This window comes from Manis javanica, chromosome 4 (genome assembly GCF_040802235.1).
Source record: "Manis javanica isolate MJ-LG chromosome 4, MJ_LKY, whole genome shotgun sequence".
In the NCBI taxonomy this organism is placed as follows: domain Eukaryota; kingdom Metazoa; phylum Chordata; class Mammalia; order Pholidota; family Manidae; genus Manis; species Manis javanica.
In genome coordinates this window covers 181843420-181858552 of record NC_133159.1, presented here as the reverse complement: position 1 = coordinate 181858552, position 15133 = coordinate 181843420, and the positions used below count along the sequence as shown (strand labels likewise).

Here is a 15133-nt window from a genome sequence, read left to right as displayed (position 1 = left end):
GGGACGGTCCCCAGCCTTCTGGGGCGCGCGGCTGCACCGCCCACCGGCAGACGCCGCATCAGTGCAAAATGGCGCAGCAGGCACGGCGCCCGGGCGGGGAGGGGACGGTCCTCGGTGCCGGCGCGGCCGCGCAGCCCCAAACGCCGGCGCTGTTCACTCCCGGGCGGGGGCGACCGCCTACTTTACGGTTGTCGCAGCGAGGCACAGGCGCGTGGGCCCGTGCAAAACCAGCCCCAACCCCGCTCAAGGGTCGCCACCCAGAGACCGCGGGGGCTGACCCCTGCTGCTTCCTCGGCCTGCGTGTGCACACCGCGCGCCAGGCCCCGAGTCCCGTGCGCGTGGCCCCAGACGCGCCTCCGAGCCCCGTGCCAGCTTTCCATTCCTCCTTCGTGCCGCGGTGCCCTGCCCCGCGTGCACCGCCGTGACCCTCGCCTCCCTGCACCCCCGCGCCTCCGTGCCCCCAGCTCCCTGACCCCCGCATCTCCGTGCTCCCGGCCTCCCTGCACCCCGTCGCCTCCGTGCCCCCATCTCCCTGCCCCTCCGCCCCCGCGCCTCGGGGCCCCCACGGCCACCCGGTTCCCGCTCCGCGCGCCTCCGTGCCCCCCCAGCCGGGGAGGGCGCCCCCCCTTGCGCGCTCCCGCCGGTGTTTTCGGGCTGCACCAGCCGGGAGCCCCGCGGCGCCGCGGCCGGCCTGGCGGAGGCGCCTCTTCTGCCGCCGCCCGCGCCGCCCGCGCCCCCCGCGCCCCCCGCGCCCGACCGGCCCTGCGGCTGCGGAGGGACGCTCGGGGGCGGCGCGGCAGGCAGGGCGCGCTCCGCACCTGCGGCAGCCGCTCGGCGATGGCGCGGCGCAGGCCGGGGCCGCGGGCGTCCTGAGCGCAGCGCTGCCGGGGATGCCGCCGCGCCGCCGGCCCCGGCCATGTCGTCGTCTTTCTTCAACCCCAGCTTCGCCTTCAGCTCGCACTTCGACCCCGGTGAGTCCGCCGGCTGCGCCCCTCGCCCGCGCTCTTCCCCTGCCGCTGCCCCCGACCTGCCCTGCCGCCGCTTCTCCCCACTGCGGACACGGTGCTTCCTGAGCGCCGGTTTCCTAGTTCGCATGGAAATTAACCCTTTCCCCACCCTGAGCGGAGCCGCAGAGGCAAGGCTGGGGCCGGACCCCAGAAGCCCCCGGTTTCAGAGGCGGGAAGGCCTGGGGCTGGCACCCGTACAGCTGAGGCCTCTGGCGGTGGCATGGGCAGCCGAGGCACCGCTGTGTGTCTGTGGGCCCTTTGGCACAGGTAACTGGGGCGGGAGGACCTGCATTGGCCCCAGAGGTCCGAGGGAGGAAGGGGCCTGGACCGAGGGCCCCTGGGGGCGCGGAAGGCTCCTCCCCACGCTGGGAGCCGGTTCCGGGCAGCCCGCCTGGCCACCCAACAGCCTGCACAGGGAGGTGAGAGCAGTGCCCAGCTCACAGGACAGAGCTCACTGCGCAGAGACTCAGCAGAGATGGGTTCCTAGGCCTCCTAGACAGTGGGCGAGGCCGGGGTGCACTACCAAGCAGGCTGCAGGGGACCCAGGGCCAGGCTTCTAGCTGGCCAGACTGGTGGCCCCGCAGCCTGTTTACCCTCGGCTGCCTGGCCTCTTGGCAGCGGAGAGCAGCTGGGGTGGGCGGAGGGGCCGGGGCACCTGTCCCCAGGAAGTGATAGGCCTTCTTCCCTCTGTCTTCATGAGCCTGGCCCCTGTTGGGTCAAGTGGGAGATGAACCCCTGCCCTGGAGTCCTGGCCCCAAGCCCCAATTCCCACCCCCATGCCCCTGGGGCCCTGGCACAGGCTGATCCAGCCAAAACAAAGCTGGGCACACACGGAAGCTTTCCTGGGTCCCCCTCCCTGGAGCAGCCCCAGTGTGTACAGCGATGCGCGGGGCTCCCTGGGCACGGCCCGGTCTGAAGACACCTGCCTCGGGAACGGTGAGCTGATGGGAGGTCTGTCTGTTGGGCTTAGGATGTGGGAGTCACTGGCTCAGACATGACTTCCCAGGCACCTCCCAGGGCTTGGAGAACATGGTGTCACCCTGGATGGACCAGAATCCAGGTGGCAGCGGCTCTGGCAGGGCCCTGAGGTGGCCTTGCTGGAGGTGGCCTTGCTGAGCAGCCCCAGGCCCCGACCACCTTTAGGGCCGGGAGTCCAAGAGCTTCAGGGGGTGCTCCAAGCAGCTTGCCAGCTGGGAGGTAGGGATCCGGCCTCGGGACTGCCAGCAGGGCGGATGGTGTGTGTGCCGGGACTGGCCCTGGGCTGCAGGAGGCCCCCCGGCTGCCGCCTCGTGCATTCTTGTGGGGCTCACACTTGGCCTGAGCGGTGTTCAATCACCCGCCTCCCACGCCTGCACCCAGGTGTGCCCTGACCACAAGACCCTTCCCCCATGTTAGAGAGAAGACAGAGCCTTGGGCTTCTTGCAAGTGTTGGTGTAAACAGATGGGACCAGTGTAATCATAAAGTGTAGTTTGATGACTGAGAGGGAAAAGTTGTCAGGAGGCCAGGGGAGGTCTCCAGTGTGGGTCAAGTGGAGGGGAACGCTGGCTGTGTCCCGCTGCCTGCCGGCAGGGCTGGCCTGGACGGGGATGTTGGGAATGAGCTGGGGCGCGGGGCTCTGTGCTGGCCGGACATGGGCACTGGGGAGGACTGGAGGTGGGGCCCCCTGCCTTCCCACTAAACGCTGCGTTGGGAGCCCGGATCCTACCCCAGAGTCCCTCTGCTCGACCTACTCCCCTGAGCCTCAGCTTTCTCGTCTGTGAAATGGGATAGTGCCCACACCCTGGGGAGGGCTGAGTGCCTGGGGAGACTGTGTACTCTGTACATGGCACTCTGTACACAGGGACTGCTACCCTCTACTCTGGAGGGGTGGGGTGACCAGTCTGTGGGACTTGGAGTCTGGGGAAACTCACGGAAGACAAGGCCTCAGTGGCTTGGTGGCTTTTCTCCATCCCCACAGGGGAGAGAGCTTCTGCTTGTGTCTGTAGGGGATGCAGCTGTGGGCCCAGCCCTGGGTGTGAGGTCCTCCCAGTCATCAGGCCAGGTCCTGATGCCCATGGCTGACTCTGCATCCTGCCTGGCTCTGTGGTGGGCCCCACCTGAGGGTGGTGATGGTGACAGTTATGTCTAGAGAAGGGACTGAGCCTGGGGTTCAGGCTGTGGGCACATACTCCAGTGTGGCCTGGGGCAGAGGCCTTATCTAAGCCGATGCTTGCCCAGACCACCACCACCTCTCAGGTGTGGCCAGGGCAGGGTGCCTTCGTATGTGCTCCTGGGGAAACATGGGCCTGAAAAGACAAACATTTGGAAAGGCTGCCCCCTCTGGGGTCCAGCTCTTCCCCAGGATGTGGGTGACCATGGAGATTTCTTGGCAATATAAGCCTTGTGACCTCAGTGCTGTGTGGCCTTGGGTCAGTCACTCAACCTCTCTGAGACTCAGCCCTGCATTTGTGAAATCTCATCCTGGGGAAACCAGATGGGTGGGGCATGGAAGCCAAGAACTGAGGGGTGCCAAATGGGAGTCAGGAGCAGCTGGGGCCAGCTGGGAGGAGGGAATAGTTTGGCCTTCAGAGAGTGGCAATCTTCTCTCCCACTGGAGTGCCCCAGGGCAGGGGCTGACCTTGTTTCTCACCCTCTGTGGCCTCCGGCCAACCAGGTGCGGCCTGAGGTACCTCGGCAGGTGGATGGCAGGTGCAGGCCTCAGTCCGGGTGCTGTGGATTCTGGGCAGCTAGCCTTTGAGCCCCTGAGCCTGGAGCTGCCAAGGCTGCCAGCCAGGAGCAGGTGTGAGGTCGCCGTCTGGCCCTGGTTTCTCGCCCAGGACCCTAGCAATTGGTGGTAGACCAGCTCTCCATGACCCTGTGGCCCTCTCTGTGCCTCAGTTCCCTAAACTGTAAGATGGGAATTACCGCAGTGCCCACCCCTGAGGGTCATGTGAATGTCAACAAGGTTGGTGACATAGAGCACCGAGGGAGAGCACCCTGGCAGTGCCAGGCAAGGCCTACCCTGGGGCAGGGGTCACCATTCCCCCATCGGTGGGACTTGGAGTCTGGGGAAGCTCTTGGCAGACAAGGCATCCCCTGCGCCTTCCCCCCACCTCTCAGCTCATGGCATGTCCCCCACCATGCCTCCCAGGCTGGGAGCTGGCTTCCCAGTGTGGACCTGTGCACAGTACCCGGGACCTTGTGGTGGAGGTGTCCATGCAGGCGTCATGGAGAGGGAGGGAGTTTCAGTGGGACACCGTCTGCCCTGGCCTAGGGACTGGGGCACTTGGGGACTTGAGGGCCAAGAGGGCACCCCAGGAATGGGCTTGGGCGGGCTGCAGAGTCCTGCTCCCTGCCTCCTGCACATGGTGCTCCACTGCTGGCTGCCTGCTGAGCGCAGGGTCTGGCATCTCCCTAGCCGGGGCTGGTTCCGGGTCTCACTCCTTTCCTGCACCCGAGAAAGGCTGGTCATGGGGTTGCCTGTGGGGTGTAGGCCAATGTGGGAGTGAGGGAGTGGGAGGCCATGGTTCCCTCTGGGCAGGAGGGGAGGGGAGACAGTTTCTGTGCATTCTAGCACATTCTCTAGGAAGCCAGGTGTTGCCTTTCCCCCATGAGTCCCCATAAAGCCCCTGTGCAGCTGCTTACACACAGACTCACCTGCCTCACATATGTGTGAACATGATACACACACATGTTGGCACAGGTACAGTCACACGCATTCACATGTGCACAAGATACCTATAAACACACACAATCCCTTGCACCATGTACATGTGCACACTCCCACAGGTGACCACAGCACAGTACCCCTACACACCACCTGCCCACAGAGGTGGACCCTCGTATGCACCCCCCTTGTGCTCAAATGCAATGTACAGCCAGCTGTTCAGAGCATGCCTCTTTGGGCGTGGGGGCTCTTGGGGCACAGTTCCCTCTGAGATGGCCTCCTGAACCGCTGACCCCCACCAGGTGACCCCCCACTTACCCCCTCTGGGCACCCTTCCCTCCTGTCAAGCACAGCCTGAGCTGGGGGCCAGCCTGGACCTGGTCCCTCCAAGGCCAGACCATTTCCCTGGCCTTGGGTGAACTTGAAGTGGACATGTTGGTGCCCTGGCTTTTGTGTGCAATTTCCTGCTACCTCATCTGTGGGGGTCTCAGCCCATGAGGCCCATGAGGCCCTACCCAGGGCCCAGCATGCTCATGGCCCTGACCTCTTGCTCAGCCCTGCCCCACCCGGCCCTGGTTGGTCATCAGGCCTCCGACCCTGTGCTGGTATTGACCTCTGCTGGCACTATGGGCTACTATAGGGAGTCAAGGTCATGGCTGGGAAGGAGCCAGATCCCCACCTCTCCTTTGGTCCCCAGCCCCACGCTGCCCCTACTGGTCAGGGGCAGTAACCACCCTAGAGTCTCCATGGGCAGGGCTGTCTGTGCCCTGAGCAGGTGGCCTGGTGTCTGGGCATGTGCATTCCTCCCAGAGGCTGGCACCCAGCCATGGGGCTTCCCCAGGGTGGGTCGCACCACCTCTCCACCTGCCTTCATGGCCTCGGGTTGCATTAGCCCATCTTCTAGCTGGTGCTCCCCCGGCACCCCATCTTCCCTGTGTTGTGGCTGCTGGGTGGAGTAGCATAACCCCAAGAGTCAAGCCCACCCGGAGGCTCAGAACGGAACCTTGTTTGGAAATCGGGTCTCTGAGGATGTTTCAGGCCCATCCTGGGTTAGGGCCCAATGTCTGGGGTCCTTAAGAAAAGAGCAGACAGGGGTTTGGGGGAGAGGAAAGGCTTGTGACGATGGAGATGGGGGTCTCAGGGGTGCGGCCACCAGCCAGGGGACACCTGCAGCCTCCAGAAGTCGGCAGAGGCAGGGAGGCCCCTCCCCTGTAGCCTGGAATGGCGCAGCCCTGCTGAGGACCCCCGGCCTCCAGACCGTGACACACTGCAGCCTGTTGCTGAGCCCCGTGCGGCATGTTCCCGCTGCCCCAGGATGCTCCTGCAGGGCGGTTCTGAGCAGAGGGGCCTTGTCTGGGGCTATACTGGCCTCCACCTTCCCCCTGGCCTCCATTTCTGTGTGGTGGAGGCAGCCACACAGCTGGTGGGGGCACGTGTGTCCAGTGTCACAGGAGAGGCTGGACGCTGATGGGCTTCACTCCCTGGCCCAGCCAGTGTCTCACAGAGGAACTAGGGCCAGCGGGACCGGCAGCCTGAAGCTTCCCTGCCCTCTACCCCCCTGCCCCCACCCTTCACCCCAGAGGAAGCCAGGGAGGAAACGAGGGCAGCGGACACAGGCCACGCCAGTTCCCAGGCAGCCTGTCTGGGTGACCGCAGTGGGCAGTGTCCATGCCAAGCCCCCTGCCTTCCTCTGCCAGGGCCAGGGCCAGGGGCCCACATACCCCACAGTGGGGGTGGAGTGTGTTTGAGTGTCACTCGGGTTAGGTCGGCAGTGGAAGCAGCCACCCAGAGCCAGGTGTGTGGGGGTTTCTGGGAGCACAGGATCCCGCCTCCCATGCCAGCCCTGGGGGTGGGGGCTTGTAGTCATGAGGCACAGTGCCTGCTCTGGCCCTGCAGTGGGCAGCTCAGGGCAGGCTGAGGGTCACCTGTCACAGGGTGTGTGAGGTGCGGCAGCAAGACGCTGGCCATGGACTGGAGGGCTGGGTAGAGCCCTCAAGTCACCTCCAAGGTGGGTGTGACAGGGCCTGGCCTTGCTGGCCCTGGCGAGGGTGTGGTGGTGCCCCTCCCAACCCAAAGGAAGGGCCGTGTAGCCCCACCCACCTGGCCACTTGGACACATGGCACTGGGCAGCCCTGGCCATCTGGCCTTGGGCTGTCCAGGCAGACAACCTGTCTGTCTGTATGACAGGCCAGAGAGGGGAGTAGGCTGCTGTGGGATGGGGCTGAGGACGCCGTCCTGTGTCTTGGGGATTCCACGTCGGGGGTCCGGCCCCAGGGAGGCTCCCCCAGGTCACCACGCTGTGCTCACACTCTCTTAGAATTCCTAAATATTTTGAACAAGGGTCTCTGCATTTCCGTTTTGCCACGTGCCCTGCAGATTCTGCAGCCAGGCCTGCTGAGAGCCACTGTCCGGCCTCAGGCCCGCAGGGAGGGCAGGGGTACATGTCCACGGTGGGGAGCCATGGTGACTGTATAACGGACTGGGTCTTCTGCCCAGCTCTGGGCTGTGCCGGGAGCCTCCGCCCGTCTGTCAGCTTTACTGAGACGACTCACACGCCCTGCCGTTCGTCCACGTGGGGTGTAGGCTTCAGTGGTCTTCAGGCACAGCTGGGCTGCCGTCACTACAGCCAATTCTAGAGCGTCTTGTCTCCCAGGAAACCCATATGTGCTGGCAGCTGCTCCCCACCCCGCCCCCTTGCCCGGGCCGCCGACCACTCCGGCTCCTCTGCCGCTTTCCTCATCAGTGAACTGAATTGCAGGCCTCTCTCCAGGCGCCCTGTCGGGGTTCATGGTGGGAACGGCTGGCCAGGGCTTGGGCAGCTTTACCGACTGCCTTGGCCATGGTCCTGTGGTTCACACGCAGCCCTGTCCCCAGTGCTGTGCGTCGGCCCCTTTCCGCTATAGCCGTGGGGACGTGGCATATGCAGCCTCACTAGCCTTCCCAGCCACCGGACGCCACCAAGTGCCTTTCCGGGGACTTCCTGGCGCTGGTGCTGCCTGTGGGCGCCTGCCAGCCTTCCCCTTGCCCGTCTGTGGTGGCGTCTGCGTGGTCCGACACCGAGCCCGTGGTCTGTCCGTGTGCATGGCTGTGTTTTCACTGCAGCCGTCCTGCGTGCGGGCCGCCGTGTGGGGGCCTCTGTGCTGGCACCACCTACACGCTTCTCTCCTGCCCCCAAGCTCAGTGTTGCTGCTGGCGCTTGAGCTGGGCCCATGAGAGGATGCACCCCAGAAGCTGGCGAATGCCTCATTGGGACCCCCCATTCTCTCTTTTCTAGAGAGCTGGCTGTTCAATATTTACCGGCACCCCATGATGGGGGCCATTTTGTTTATCCCAGGAAGCTGCCTGACATGTTCTTGGCCCGAGGCAGGCACCCCGGAAAGGCACTCTCTGGCCCCCATCGATGAGTGGCCTGGGGGATGATCCCGCTCTGACCCCTGGACTGGCATGGGGGCCTCTCAGGGCCCCTCGGCCTGGAGGGGACGCCCTGCCTGCATGGTGGGGCCTGCTGCAGGCAGGTAAGGCCATGGCTCCTTCTGACCCGCCCAGGGCACGTTCCTACCTGTGGCGGAGGCCCAGCCGCCAGGGCTGCCCCACCTCTGCAGCCGGCCTCAGCCCCACGGTCTGCCCGGTGAAGCGGGCGGGAAGTTAGGGCTGGGCTGCCCGCCAGCCCCTTAGCAGCTGGGCCCGGAGCGGGCGCCCGGGAGTCCGATTCTCTATGCTTTTCCCTCCTGTGACAGGCAGCCCTGAAGTCGAACTGACTGGCCCAGGTGTGTCCCCAATGCTCTCTGGGTCTGGCCATGCACCTGTAGGCTTCCTCTCGGGAGAGTGTGAGCCTGGTGGTCCCTCGCTCCCCCTCAGGCCACACTCGAGAGGGACTCCTCTATCTAGCTCTGGTCCCTCTGGGGACCTGGTGGCTAGAGGTGTCAGAGCAGGGTTCCAGCTGAACAAAATGGGCAGGCCCTGCCCTCCCAGGGCGTTGTCCATGGGCTCCAGGGGGTGCGGGCCTCGGGACGTGCGTGTCGGGAGGACAGGTGGATAGGCTGGAGGCTAAGTAGGAGGCGCATTTGTGCAGAGGGGACGGTGTGTCGGTGGGGGGAGCAGCCCTGGGGCGAGGGACAGGGAGGTGCCTGTGTCACTCAGCTCTCGGCGAGACCCACCAAGCCACCCCCTGCCGGCTGGCCCTTGGGGGCTGGTACATCCCGGATGCCTGCCCTGCCAGAGGACTGGTTTTGGTGGGCCCTGTGGCCCCCGGCAGTGTGGAGGGGCCCCTGTGTGGGTGGCTTTCTGGTGTCAGCGTCCACATGGAGGTTTTGGAACTTCGTCCTCCTGGGCTGTGCCCAGTGATGGCCCGAGAGGGGCGGGCAGGTCGGGCAGCTTGGCTGGCATTGGGGGCCCACTGTAGGGTCCTGGCAGGAGCTGGTCCCATACGAGGGGGTCAGGGCTGAGTGCCCACCTCCCAGACTGCCAGTGTGTGTGAAGGTGGCATGTGCAGACCTGTGTGTGTGTGCAAATGTGTCCAGGTGTGAGTACATGTGTTGTGCTGGGAGTTCTGGGTATACATGTAAATGTGTGGGTGTGCAAAATACATGCACATATCTGTGAGTGTGCAAGCATGTGAGGACATAGCACTGTGTGAGTGTGTGAGCACGCATGTAAATGTGCGAGTGTGTGTGTATTTGGGTCACAGCATATGTGTGTGCGTGTTTGAATGCCAGAGTATGAGGACATGGGAAGGCGCGAGTGTGCTCCCCTGCCCCGTCCTGGGGGTGGAGGCCCCAGGCCCCCACGTCTCCCCAGCTCCTGCGGACATTAGAACCCAGGGGATCCCCTTTTTGGCTCTGGGTGACATTTTTGTTCTTGACCCATGTTGCCAGCAGGAAGGGGAGTGACAACGGCCACACCTACTAGCCCGCCGCCCTCCTCGGATCTGCGGCCCGGGGTCTGGGAAGGAGCCACCTCCGTGCACCCCCACCCCCTGCCCGGAGCCTCCGCGTCCTGCTCCCGCTTCAGCTGGGGGCTTGGGGTGGGGGCGGGGGGGCAGTGGGGCACATGGGGGGATCACTCTGGGGCTCCCCTGGATGCCGGGCGCCCCAGGCGCACACACCACCACCCTTCGTGCTGTTTGCTTGCCTGGGCCCCTTAACTCAGTGAAGCGCCGCCTGGTTGCACGGTTCCTTCCTGCTTAAGATCCTGTTTGCATCACCGGGCGGGCGCTGGGGGGGGAGGCAAGGGGACTGGTGCCAGGATGTCCTCGGATGCCTGGCCAAGGCCCCGCCCAGGTCTACTGGTGACCCCTGAGTGTGAGCCGTACCGGGGACAGCAGTGACCTCGCCCGAGACCAGGGCTCGCTGGCCAGGCTGGGGCGGGCCCCGTGGACGTCAGGCTGCTGGGGGCCAGCAGGGAAGGCAGCCTTCAGGGCCTCAGAGCCTGTGGCCAGCCCTGGATGAGGTGCGTCACGAGGCGGGGGGCATGGACAGGTGCCGGGTGTTGAGAGAGTGGATTGGCGGCTTCAGCTGTGCTGGGCAGACGACTCGGTTAGTGGAGGGGCCCTGGTTAATGGAGGGGCACTGACTCCCTGGAGACATTCCAGACAGCTCAGCCTGGGGGTCTGAGAACCCCCTCCTGCAGGGGGCAGAGTGGACAAGTCAGGGGCCAGGATGGGGTGCTGGGTCCTGGGGTGGGTGGGCATGGGGTGCGTATGGGGGGTGGATGTGTGGACAGTGTCCTGGCCTGTGTTGTCTTGACCAGCAGAAGAGGGGCATGTTCCACTGGACAGAGCATCCAGTGAATGTCAAGGCCAGATGGGGGCGGGGCAGGGAGCTGCGGTGGGGAGGGGGGGGCCCTGAGGTAGCTGTGATCTGTCCTCTGCGCCTCCCGCGCCTGGCCAAGATGCTGGCGGAGTGAGCTTGCTGTGGTGTGAGCAGCCCAGGGCACCTGGCCACGATGGGGGACGCCGGGATGGGGGACCCCAGGAGTGTCACCCACTGTGGTTGTGGCCCCTCTTCCAGGAGGATGTGGGCAAGTCCCCAGAGGGTGGTTGAGGAGTGGGGCTGTGGACACCTGGTGGCAGAATGGAAAGGAGCTCTGGGGGGAGCTAGGGGTGCTGGGGACTGGACAGGCAGGCACACCCCTGACCTGGCCTAGGCGGCTGTCAGACTGCTCAAATTCTTTTTTAATTTAAGTGAAATTCATATAACATAAAAACAACCGTGGATAATGTCGCAGCATGTCACACATTCATGGTACCACCTCTGTCCAGTTACAGACCATTCTCGTCAAGCCTCCAGCTGCCACTCCCTGTCCCCCAACTGGCCACCAACCTCTGCTCTCTCCCTCCATGGACGACAGCATGCCTGCTAGTGGGGTCACACAGGGTCACTTCAAGGAATCCCCTTCCATGGTGTCCTCACCGAGGCTTCCGGGTGGGCCAGATCGCTTCCTTACTCTTCAGGGCAGTTGCCAGGCCAGACGGCAGGTGGGCAGGTGGGGGTCAGCATGGTGAGAGGGAGGGGCCTTTGCAGGTGGTGATTGTAAAAGAGGCCTGGGCAAGAAGCAGCCTAGCGGCTGTGGGTCCCAGAAGGCTGAGCAGGGCCCTGGGCCTGCTGGTGGACGTGATAGCCTAGGTGAGGCCGGGCATGGGAGAGGCCAGGGGATCCGGGAGACCTCCCACAAGGGGAGGGAGAGAGCAGGTCCGCTGCTGGGGCGCTGCCTGCCTGCTTTGGTCTGAGATGCTTGGGATCGCCGGGACAGGTGGCCATCGGGGTGTGGGGCCCTGAGGAGGTGCTGGGGTCAAGGCCGACTGGGGCCCGCCTGGGGGCAGGGAAGGAGGGGCCCGCTCCAGACAGAAAGCGGCCACTGAGAAGGTGGAGGCATCCCAGGGCTGCCCCGGGACTCAGAACACGGCTCAGCCGCTGTCCCTTCTGCACACCAGCTGCGCTGAGAGGTGGCCAAGACCCAAGTCCCTCAGGGCGGGCCCGCCAACCTCAGGGTGGAGCTGATCCATTGCCTGTCGCCTGGTTAAGGCCACCTCGGCCTTCCCTCTCTGTGTCCCCGTTGTTTCCCTGGGGAGAACTCGCTGACCTCTGGCCAGGTGGCTCCGCAGGGGGGACTTTGGGGGAACAGAGACCCCGCAGAGACCCCAGGACTCTGTAATGTCAGGGCGGGTCTGGGCTTTATTCTGGGTGTGGTGAGGCCTCCAGGGTCTTTAAAGGCGGCAGTGATGGGCTTAGGTGTGGGTGATAAATGAAATTACACACATGTGATTCTATGGAGCGCAGGCTTACTGTAGAGAATATGACAGGTGCAGACAGCAAGAAAGAACTAGACGCCCAGAATTCCATCACCCAGGACAGCCACTCTTCACGTTTTGAGTTACTTTCTTCCGGTTTTCTGCTGTTTTACGTAATTGGGATTCAGAATCGGTAAACAATTCTACATCCTGACTCATTTTCAATTTTATTGAGGTATAATTTAAATAAACTGTATCGTGCATGTTTAAAGTGTGCAATTTTGATGAGTTTTGACATAAAGATCTATCAAAACTCAGGAAATGTATGTATTTGGGGGACCCTATGAACCCTCAACCCTGCAATCAAATCCCTAACATTTGCCTCCCCCGAGACCTGTCCATGTTACTGATGTTTCCTGTTTTACCTGAAACGTCTTCTTAAATTCACTGTTCATGGCTTCTTTTGCCGCTCTACCTTTGTTTGTAGGAAGAGTTGTATTTGTTGTATTTTCAAAAATATATGTGGTTTTGGGAGGAGACTTCCGCTGCTCTACTCACGCCGCCATCTTGGCTCCTCTCTGTACCTTTGTTTTTTAGTCTTTCTTTTATTGTTGAGTATTTTAGGCTGTTTTTTACTCTTACAAATGCAATGAACATCTTCGTGTGAAAAGTGTTCTCTGCAGAGATAATGTGCTCCACCCTTTGTTCATTTTCGTTCTGGATTTGTGCGCCCCCCAGGTTATATAACCTCTTAGTTTAAATACCCAGATGAGGAATTACTTAGCCCAAGATTGGGCAGCTGCGCATGGCCCTGCGTGCTCGTCCAAGTGGCTGCTCCAATTTGTGCCCCCCTGAAGGCTTGGGCAGCTGGTTCTTGGGTACCAGCCTCAGCCAGGACATTGGGTCCTAAAACCTCCTGCGGTCTGGAAGCTGGACATTGTGTTTTGAGTTACATTTCTTTGATTCTGGGCAAGGCTGAACATTTTCTTGTGGGTTAGACAGATCGTGGGTATTACCTCATTTGCAGGTTGACTTTGTTTACGTGGTGGGGTCTTAAAGTATTTTTTTATTTTTTGCTGATTGCTTTGTAAAGTAAACACTCCAGTCCTTTGACATATTTTCTTATTTATTTATTTTTATTAAGGTATCATTGATATACACTCTTATGAAGGTTTCACATGAAAAACAATGTGGTTACTACATTCCCCCATGTCATTGAGTCCCCCCATTCCGCACTGAAGTAGTGACTTCCATCAGTGTACTAAGATGCCACAGAGTCACCACTTGTTTGACATATTTTCTGTGAATCGTTTTTCCTGGTATGTTGTCTGCCTTTAATTTGGGGTTTTTATTGAACGTATGTTTATGTAACATCCAACCCATCGATTTTTTTCTTCTCTGATTCTTTCCATTAGTCTCAAAAGCTTAAAAAAAACCTTTCTCCATCAGGAAACTTGATATGTACCAGTTTTCTCCTAAGATGCTGTGATCCGACTTGCATCAGCCTGAAGCCACTCTGGTGGGTGCTCGGAGGCAGACAGCTACCCCCGCATGGCCCCTAGGTCACCGTGTGCCTGTGCGCTGCGCTGGGCCTGCCCCGGGGCCAGCAGCCCCTGCCAACACCTGCTCCTCTCAGGCGCCGGGTGCTTTGGGGTGGTGCGGGGCCAAGAGGCCGGAGGCGGAGGTGTGCTGCAGTGTTGCTGTTCCCGGGGTGTAAGTCTGCCCCCAGCGTGTCACCGATCTCGGGCGGCTCTGCACATGCTCCTGCCCCAGGCACGTGCGCTCTTGCTATTTTCGGGATGCTTTTATTTCATGGACATGTGGCTTCATGACCGTCTTTTTACACGAGGGACCTGAACTCTGCAGCCCCTTTCTGTGTGAATACATCTGATTGAGTTGAGGTAGAAGCTGTACCACGACAGGAAGGAACCACCCTTGTGCCCGAATAGCGGCCGCCCAGCACTGAGGGGGTGGGCTGGGCTCTGGTCCCCTGCTGTCAGGGGCACCCTGCCCCCACCCCGTGGAGCTTTCCTTCAGACCCTCCACCCACCCCCCTGCCCCCTGCAGCTGCCACCAGGCTGGGGTGGTCCTTGGGCCCAGGGTTCATCCTGTGCTCTGGCCACCCACAGGCCCTGCCTCTCCCAGCAATGTCGCCACCCCCTGTTTCCAGTGTGCTTGCTCCCTGCCCCCAGTTCTGCCTGCAGAGCGGAGGCTGAGAGTTGAGGCTGAGGCTGGGCCTCCTTTGCTAGTCTACCCAACAGCAGCCTGTACGCCCTGAGGGCAGCTGGGTGATGGGTCTCTAGGGACCCAGCTGGCCAGGAGACTGGCCCAGGCCCCAGGAGCAGCCCAGAGAGGGGAGTGCAGAAGCTCGAGCAGGCAGGGGCAGCAGGAGGGGCGTGAGCTGAGCGCCCCCCGGTGGCCACAGCAGTGGTGCGTCCTTGAGGGCATTCACTGCTTCCTGAGAGTGCTGGGAGCCTGGGGCTGCTCAGAGCCCTGCAAGTACGCAGTGGGCAAGGGCCTGTGTGCCCTGCGCTATGTGGGAGCCCAGTGGGGGGCTTACACCGTGGACGGGGGTGTGTTCGAATGTGTAGGCACAGGCACCCACATGCTCACACACCCCCCCCCATACTTTGCGTGTGGAGGCCCCTGTGAGGGTATCTGCTCGCAACCCCACAGGACTGGGGACACGGCCTCTGATGTTCAGCCTCCCTGCAGGCAACTTTCCTCTGGGGGCAGGCTGAGCTAATGTCCTCTGCCACGGTGACCCTGCCCTCCACCTGGCCCCACTCCACGGGCCTCCCTTCCCTGTGTGTGGGTGTGGGGGGCAGGCTCAGAGACCTGAGCAGGAGAACCAGCTGTGCTTGCTAGCTTCCCGGGCCCTCTGGCTCACACCGCCTCCAGGGAGCCCTCCCAGATACCTGTTAGCTGGCAGCCCTGGCTTCCTGTGTGGACACAGAGGTCAGCTTGCCGAGCTTGTTTCCCTCCTGCCAGTGGGGACAGGCAGCCAGCTCAGTGGCCAGTTAGGACCCAGTGAGGTGCTGCTGAGACGTCCTCTGGCCTGAGCTGAGGGATCTGTGTTGGCAGGTGTGCTGAGTCAGGCGATGGGGTCTTGAGAGACCAGCAGTTGGGAGCTGAGGGGCTGGGTGTTCATGGGCAGAGGAGTGGGGAGCCGACAGAAGGCCTCCAGGCCAAGTGGAGGACAGACAGACAGCAAGGCCTTGGAGTAGGGGCATGCACAGGAGTCCGTGTGG

The 15133-nt window shown here is 62.3% G+C and overlaps 1 protein-coding gene across 7 annotated transcripts in view; it reads left to right on the top strand.

Annotated features, from left to right (window-relative positions):
- The first annotated feature begins 631 nt into the window (after window positions 1-631).
- AATK (apoptosis associated tyrosine kinase) overlaps window positions 632-15133 on the top strand; it is a 31642-nt gene continuing 17140 nt past the window's right edge. For 2 of the 7 annotated variants that reach the window (XM_036997300.2, XM_036997305.2), the window contains exon 1: window positions 632-971. In XM_036997300.2, coding sequence (XP_036853195.2) covers window positions 891-971 — 81 coding nt within the window. In that variant the 5' untranslated portion in view covers window positions 632-890. Of the gene's footprint in view, window positions 972-1874; window positions 1944-9954; window positions 10103-13331; window positions 13402-15133 lie in introns of those variants that run through there. The other 5 variants (XM_036997302.2, XM_036997303.2, XM_073236067.1 and 2 more) reach the window with 5 other exon arrangements.